The 8,231-nt window shown below is 42.7% G+C and overlaps 1 protein-coding gene across 1 annotated transcript; it reads left to right on the plus strand.

Moving 5' to 3' along the window:
• Positions 1-1,127: 1,127 nt before the first annotated feature.
• Positions 1,128-7,670, plus strand: LOC135086226 (phenoloxidase-activating factor 2-like). The gene is made up of 7 exons (XM_063981053.1): positions 1,128-1,245; positions 1,699-1,800; positions 2,374-2,480; positions 4,012-4,241; positions 5,327-5,505; positions 6,628-6,792; positions 7,480-7,670. Exons 1-7 carry the CDS (start codon positions 1,234-1,236, stop codon positions 7,642-7,644), a joined length of 960 nt encoding a protein of 319 aa, XP_063837123.1. The 5' UTR covers positions 1,128-1,233; the 3' UTR covers positions 7,645-7,670.
• Positions 7,671-8,231: the final 561 nt, after the last annotated feature.

Consider the following 8,231-nt stretch of genomic DNA (forward strand, 5'->3'; position numbering starts at 1 on the left):
TAAAAGTCGATGGTCTGCACCTAGGCTTAAAGTTCAGAACTTGGTGGTATATGTATACACGGTGTCCTATTAAGACCGTGCCAAAATTAAGGAGAAAAAAGAATAAAGGATGAACATATACACAAGATATGACTCTTTTTCATATTTTTGACACTATGTTTGTAGTCAGTGCCATAAAGTTATTATTATTCAATCACAACTTCATAAATAGCAATACTTAATTAATTTCGAGTTTTTATATTAAAATTCTGCATTTGTCACTGCAAACCAGTTAGTGAGATAGCTCGTTTTTGTATGGATAAAAGTAAACACTGTGGTACCTTACCTCCTGGTGATAGGGGCGATTTTGACATCAGAAATGTACAGCTGATGTGCTGTCGTTAAACCAAAAACAATAACTAAAACGTCGATATCGAGTAACAAGGAAAACTTAATGTTATTATGACGAGAAACTAGTTTCGTATGACGCATCTTAAATTTATAATAAACTTGATGACGACCATGTCATGGTGTCAATTTAAGCTGAATTTAACAAAATTTACACAATTTGTATTTCTGTTGCTACTAACAACAAATACTAACTAAAAACAGGAAATTTTAATGAAGGCTACTGACAACGCCACTATTGTGGCGGAGTTTTGGGCTGACACTGTGTAGGTTTGTTGTCGACACGACAAGAAGAATAAAATATGTTTTATTGGGCTCCCAATTCCCATACAGCAAACGTGATTATTATGCTGTTTTTTTTTGCTCGATATGCCTTTATTTATGCCCTTCATACGAGCCCAATTCAAACTTGGCCGATTCTTCATTTTGTTTGATACACACACCTAATTTAAGCTCCCATCTGTCTGTTTTGTGCACCACGAAGAATACAGGTTAGAAATCGGAATTTCCAATTTAATCTAATTACTTTATAATAAAATAGTTGTGGGTATAATTTCACTGGATCGAACTAACATTCTTTGCCGCTTCATGTCGATAAATATAGTGTTTTATCGACTATCGACATCCATCTTTTATTGACACCATCGATATTTTTCATCGTACGCTTGACATCCTTAATAAGATGCACTTTCGGATTTTCCCGTACCAAAAGATAGCAGATCCAATGCTGGTATATCCAGTGTACAGGGAAAATTAAATGACGTCAGCGTACTCACTTGGTTAGGTAGGTAAGACAATAACAAGTTTCACTTGAGTCTTGAGGAAGGACTGTGAGCACGCATCGAAATGTTCGCAAAGGTGAGTAAGATTTATTTTAGAAACTTTGTAATTTAGCAATAAATTGTAAGTTTTATTTTGAAGTAGAGTAGATAATTTAGCTAATAATTAAATTGGTACTTCTCTTATATAGAAGTGATGTTGGTTGCTCTGCACTGATTTGTTTCATTTTGGTTTTACCTACCAGTTTTACCATCATTGCAGTCAGTCTAATGATTTTGAAAAAAGAAACTAACTTTACGTTTCATTTTCCCGCCAAGAAATCTAAGGGTGAGTTGCACCATCTTATTTTGCCAGTAAGTACCTATGACGATAACCGGTGCTTTTTGTATGGAGTTTGACAGATTTTTGACGTTTGTCAAAGTTAAAGTAAGATGGTGCAACCAAGCCTAAGTTTACTTGTGTAATTCAGACAGATGCTGGGTAAAAAATTGATAAATATTTTTTAGTAATTTATATTTTTTTGTTTTTCAGATGTACTGGCTGGCGGTAATAGGAGTTTGTGCGTACGTGGCGCACGCGCAGACTATACCTCCTAACAATACAGGGCTAGCTCCTACTCCCACTACCCCACGAGTGAGTTAATATTTTATTTTTTTCAGCTGACTTCAAAAAAGTTTTGACATGTTTGTTATTACCGCAAACCTCTGTCAGTAAAAAAACTGAACAAGTTTGAAAAAAATACTTTAAAAGTATTAGTAGATATGACCCTGAGCACCATTGGCAACATGGTCCAGTAACAAGCAAGAAATTAATAAAGAGTAATTTTAAAATAGATTTTAGCGCTAAAATCAAGTGGCAGTGGGCGGGGCACATAGCTCGAAGAGCTGATGGCCGCTGGGGCAGGAAAATTCTTGAGTGGCGACCACGAGCCGGAAGACGTAGTGTGGGCAGGCCTCCCACTAGGTGGACCGACGATCTGGTAAAGGTCGCGAGAGGTGCCTGGATGCGAGCGGCGCAGGACCGGTCTTTGTGGAAATCCTTGGGGGAGGCCTTTGTCCAGCAGTGGACTTCTTTCGGCTGAAACGAACGAACGAACGAATTTTAAAATCAACCCCAAGAAAATACGTTTCTAGACAGACGCCGAAGTTTTAGTGCCGTTTTTAAGACCTTTAATTTTGTTGTTTAGTCTTTATTTTTTTATTTCAGGAGTGTGGTACCGGTATGGTGAAAGGCTTGGATCTCGGCCTGCAAAGCGACAATGGTGAAGCATGGCTTGGCTATGGGGAGTTCCCGTGGAACGTCGTCATATTCAAGTAAGTGCCTTTTTCCTAGGGTTGCCATCTCTAAAAGGCAACCAGGATAGTCTTATCCTGGTTGCCTTTTAGAGATGTGAAAACCCCGGATTTCACAGAGCACCGAACCCGAACATGTCAATAGGTTTTTTTAAAACTTTTTTTTATCTTTTATCCACAACGAGGAAGCTCTTGGCCTGTATCTCACCAGATGATCAGGCCGAAGGTGGAAGCAAGCTTCACCTGGAATCCTCAACCACGGAGGAACTGGCTATCTTACCTCTTACTGCCGGAACACAACAATGCTGTTAACATTGTTGTTATGGCGACAGACTTAGGTAAGATGGTGGTAGCTAGCCAGGCGGACTAAGAACAAGCCCTGCCACCAATCAAACCGAACAGAAAAATCTTCCCCCACTGGGAATCGAACCCGGGACCTCTGCGTCTGAAGCAGGTGGTCTTACGACTAGACCACAGAGGCGGTTACTTAGTCGTGTCGTGCGGCATCGGCCTAAGACTGAAAATTTTAATCTCGGACTACAATGAAACCCCGCCCGGACGCACCCCGGACGCCTGGGACAGATCTGGATGGATTTTTCCTGAGATGCAGATTTCGGCACGCGTGCGGATCGGCCCGCGTGCGTATAAAATCACGCTGCTGTTGCAGGACAAAGATTTCGTATTGTGTGCCAGCAGCCGATCCGCGTTTCGCGTGCGTGTAGCCCGCGTAATAGGAAAAACATATGTTAATAATGAAATGCGGGCTGCATGCATGCGGATCAGTATTCTTTGTATGAAACTCCATACTGCAACTCACACTTAGAGTAGGCGCACACCGTCGATTTTTCGTCGGCCGATAGTTTAGTCCGGCTGTTGATCAGTATGGGCATGTATGGGAGTGCGCACACTACGCCGATTTGATTTGGCCGATTCTTCATACAAATTAAAATCGGGCACAACTATCGGCCAACTAAAAATCAACGGTGTGCGCCTACTCTTATCCGCAACGTAACGTAAACGCCTCGCTAGCGGTTGACAGCGCGCGAAAGGCGATAAGTACGTGTTGATTTCTTTCCGAGTCGATAAGTCTGCTATGATGACCTAATCACGTTATATACAGGGTGTCCTAAAAAGTAGTGTCAAGCCGAAGGTAAGAACCCAGAGGTAGAGCATCACTAGGGGTGTATCCAAATCGCCCCCATGTATGTTCCGCGATTTTTCATAGATTTCGAGTTAAGATTATTTTAAATTTCTGTGCTTAGGCACTTTTTTGGTCACTATGGCGCGAATAGACAAGTTAAATGCCTGATTTTTTAATTATTATTAGATGAAATACTAGGCCTAGCTGATTCAGATGTATTTAACATCCATAACACGAATGTAAACTAATAATCCTGTATGTTGTAAAAAAAATCATAACTCGAAATCTCGAAAACTAAAGTCGCGGTGATTTGGGTAGTCTAGTGATGCCTCTGGGCTTCAGCTTGACACTTCTTTTTGGGACACCTTGTATATGTATTACTGTCAGTAAACATAATCTCTTGTTCTCCAGGGTTGCACCAGCTAGCGATGACTCAAACGAGACGTTTAACGTGTTTCTTGGAGGAGGTTCTCTGATCCATATGAGGGTAGTCTTGACTGCTGCCCACTACGTAGTCACGGCGGAGGCTAACACTCTGAGGGTACGAGCAGGGGAATGGGACATGGGCTCTACGAAGGAACACTACCCTCATCAGGACAGAGACGTCAGTAGTATTGAAGTTCACAAGGATTTCATTCGAGGTAACTATACTGGCATTGTTACGACAGTTTAACTTTCCCCCGGGACAAACTTGACCTTCACTGGTTGGGTTTTTGGCAGGCCTGGCTACACAGGAATTGCATCGGTGGGAACGAGAGGTGGGAATAGTCCCGTTTATACTGGTCTTTTTTGCTGTATGGTTCCTACAGTAAAATAGTCGTATAAAGCTATTATGGGACAATCCTCCATCTGCCTCTGGTAGATTGGACATCACTGAAACTTCTGCGCAGGCAGAATCTACAGCTTGACCCTCAACAAAACTCAACCAGTAAAGGCAGCTATATTTCAACCTTTGTCATAATGTTGGCCGTTTTTTTAGCCCCTTAAATCTGTTACAAGTGGGCTCACCACAATAGTCAAGCGGTAGCGATATACGAACCCGCGTTCCTCGGATTTTGAGCCGGCTAGTCCGACCCCTTCACCGTTCGGCTATCGTGGTAGGCTTCTAATTTCTAACTACACTCGACGTCAAATAAATCGCACCGCCCGCGACAAGCATTTTCAAACGTATGCATCCCCACTTCCCACCAATATTGGTACCATTTAAAAGCCTAGTTCTAACCTTCATTTCATTAAAGGAAAGGTTTTTACCCCAAAAATGTGTCTTTAGTAGGATCCAGAGTCACTTCTTAAAAAAATAGGTAGTTAGGCTAGAGCCAACTTTTATGGCTATAAAACTGTTAAGTTGGGTTTAATTGCTATCCATCTGTTAAAGAGGACACGTGAAATCATTATTTGGTTTTATAACCATAAAAATTGGTCTAATTGATCCCATAGGTGGGCCCAAAGTGAGGTATTTTTTCAAGTCACATTTATGGTATATGTTAATCATTTATTAAGAAATTAAATGTGTTTTTCTTTAAGGATATTTATTGGGCTTTCAAATAACACCAATATTGTTGGGGTACCATGATTGTGTCAGAAGAAAATCGTTAAAGTTCGCGTCGCGGAAGGTGCGGTTTATTTGATGTTGAGTATATATGCCATTATCGTGCACCATGGTACAAAGCTTCAATTTGGGACTTGATGTTACAGTGTTTATTTATTTATATTTTTAATTCCTCAGGTACCCTGTACTACGATGCGGCTCTGCTCTTCCTGAGCTCACCAGTGGACCCCGCCCCCCACATCAACGTGGTGTGCCTCCCCCCTCCCAAGAGGCTTCAGGTGGAAGGCACCAGGTGCTTCGCGTCTGGGTATGGCAAGCGGTACACCAATGACACCTTCCAGAGCCTCCCTAAAAAGGTAAAACTACAGGCATTTGTATTTATCATCTCAGTCTTCTTCTTGTCGTGTCGACAACAAATATACACAGCGTCAGCCCAAAAGAGTGCTACAAGAGTGGCGTTATCAGTAACATTCACTAAATCTTCCTGCGTGCAGTTGTTTGGGCACCTTTGGGCACGCAGGGTATGACATCATGTGATTCATCGACTAAGGAACACAACCACACTTAGTTTGCACTCCAAGTTTGAACCATCTGAGAATCCCCACCTGAACAGACTGTCCTTATTACCGACCTACATCCGAAGTCTATTTAAAAACTTCCAGGTAAGCCAGGGGAGCTTATGTCCAGGTTGAGGACTATCAGATATAGGGACGAAAGGGCAGGGAAGACAAGCTATAAACATACTTAACTCGCGCCTAAACTGCATCTCTCTTCTCTGACAATAGAATGGGAGCCCAGACTACTTTCATATGTATGTCGTAAAGGCGAATATGGGGCAAATACTCGATCATCAGGCCTCGTCAATTAAATATAAATAATATAATATCCTTGGACATTTTACACTGCGCTTCTAGTCCCAAACTAAGCAAAGCTTGTACTATGGGTACTAGACAACGGATATAAACATACTTAAATACTTTTTTTTGTTGTAAATATATACTTATTATACATAGAAAACACTCAGTCCAATACAAACAAATATGTTCATGCACACAAATGTTTGTACTGTGCGGGAATAGTTCCGTTTCGAACCACTACACCAATCGGCCGACAATTATGCGGCAAATAGTCGATCATCAGGCCTCGTCAATCCGTCTGGCCAGCGTGAGGAGTATAGGTCAAATCCTCCTTCTACCTTTGGTGGATAGTAAAAGATCGTGCTCCTGCAGTGGAGACCAATGACCTGATGTTTACATGAGCTAAGTTGAATCAACTTAGCTTGGCGCTACGGGACTATTCCCACCTCTCGTTCCCACCGCTGCAACTTCTGTGTAGCCAGGATCTACAGCTTGACCGCCAATAAAACCCAACGAGTGAAGGTCAAGTTTGTCCCAGGGAAAGTTAACTGTCATTGGACCCGCAACGAAACATAGGAGGAGTTCAAAGATTGGCGCTAGCCTAATCATCTATATTTCCAGGTGGAGATCCCAGTAGTGAAACATAGCACCTGTCAGAAGCAGCTGAGGAGCACTCGTCTGGGCGCCATATTTGAGCTGCACCGTAGCTTCATGTGCGCTGGTGGAGAACCAGGAGTTGACACTTGTAAAGGAGACGGAGGGTCAGCGCTGGTCTGTCCAATGCAGGTAAGTGACCAATGAAGAGATTCATCATCATCATTTCAGCTATAGGACGTCACTTCTGAACATAGGCCTCCCCCAATGATTTCCATGATGGCCGGTTGGTAGCAGCCTGCCAGCGCCTTCTATCTACCATTAGTATTATCTACACTAATAATAAAGAGGAAATATCGCCATAACAACAATGTTAACAGCATTGTTGTGTTCTGGCAGTCAGAGGTAAGATAGCCAGTTCCTCCGTGGTTGAGGATTCCGGGTGAAGCTCGCTTCCACCTTCGGCCTGATCGTCACTTACCATCAGGTGAGATACAGGCCAAGAGCTTCCTCGTCTGCATGCACCCAGCGCCTTTCTACTACCTTTATAAAGTCGACGGTCGACCTTGTGGGTGGACGTTCTACGCTGCGCTTTCCAGTACGTAGCCTCCTCCATAATCTTGCTGCCCCATCGGCCGTTAGTTCTGCGTACTATGTGCCTTGCCAATTGCCACTTCAGCTTCCTAATCCGTCGGGCTATGTCGGCTACAGTAAAGTCCTGTCGCGCTAGCACACTCACTGCGGCCGCCCGTCGCACAGTCGTGACAGCAATATAATTACGCGCGAGCGATAAGGATGGGTAGCTTGGGGTCATTGGACGAAATTATACATGCTCGGCGACCGGACTTTAGTGTCAACTAAAATCAATTAATTTTGCAGTACCAGCCCGATCGCTTCGTGCAAGCTGGTATAGTGGCGTGGGGTGTCGGCTGTGGAGGCGGCGTGCCCGGCGTGTACTCCGACACGTCGGTCGTCCGGGACTTTATCGACGACAAGATGGCCGCCGTCGGGCTTGGCGACGAGATGCTCTACGCTAGATATTAAATATTTATTTGGAACACTGTCTTTTAATTATGAGTCGGAGGACGAAGAGAAGCGGGAGGTATAAATAAATAAATAAATAAATATCCTTGGACATTTTACACTGCGCTTCTAGTCCCAAACTAAGCAAAGCTTGTACTATGGGTACTAGACAACGGATATAAACATACTTAAATACCTTTTTTTTTTTGTAAATACATATATATTATACATAGAAAACAACCAGTCCAATACAAATAAATAGCTACTAGTCTTTTTTATGTTTCTTTCGAGATGTTATGTCAAAGTTAATTAACAAAATTGGACAATCTCTCGTGAGATTAAAGACAGAGGGGAGAGGGTCTAGCTAAATCTCACGATATCTCACTAAGAGAGGAGGGAGTCAGACATCTCACTAAGGGGGAAGGGGGTTGAGCCAAATCTTACGATATCTCACTGAGGAGGGATGGGGTCTAAAACTCACCAAAAGCACCTCACTCAATTAATGGACGCCCCTAAGAAAACCCTCATTGATCTGTGGGTCAGTTTCTTTTTCTTCCTTTCTTTTTTTTTATGGCGTCTCTCTCTCTTTCTCCATAGATTAGTAATGT

The sequence above is a fragment of the Ostrinia nubilalis genome, chromosome 30, assembly GCF_963855985.1.
Source record: "Ostrinia nubilalis chromosome 30, ilOstNubi1.1, whole genome shotgun sequence".
In the NCBI taxonomy this organism is placed as follows: Eukaryota; Metazoa; Arthropoda; class Insecta; order Lepidoptera; family Crambidae; genus Ostrinia; species Ostrinia nubilalis.

Bases quoted from the DNA above. Each gene is read 5' to 3' on its own strand.
- LOC135086226 (XM_063981053.1), top strand. The intron at 1,801-2,373 runs GTGAGTTAATAT...TTTTTATTTCAG, and splicing joins CTACTCCCACTACCCCACGA to GAGTGTGGTACCGGTATGGT. The intron at 6,793-7,479 runs GTAAGTGACCAA...TTAATTTTGCAG, and splicing joins CGCTGGTCTGTCCAATGCAG to TACCAGCCCGATCGCTTCGT.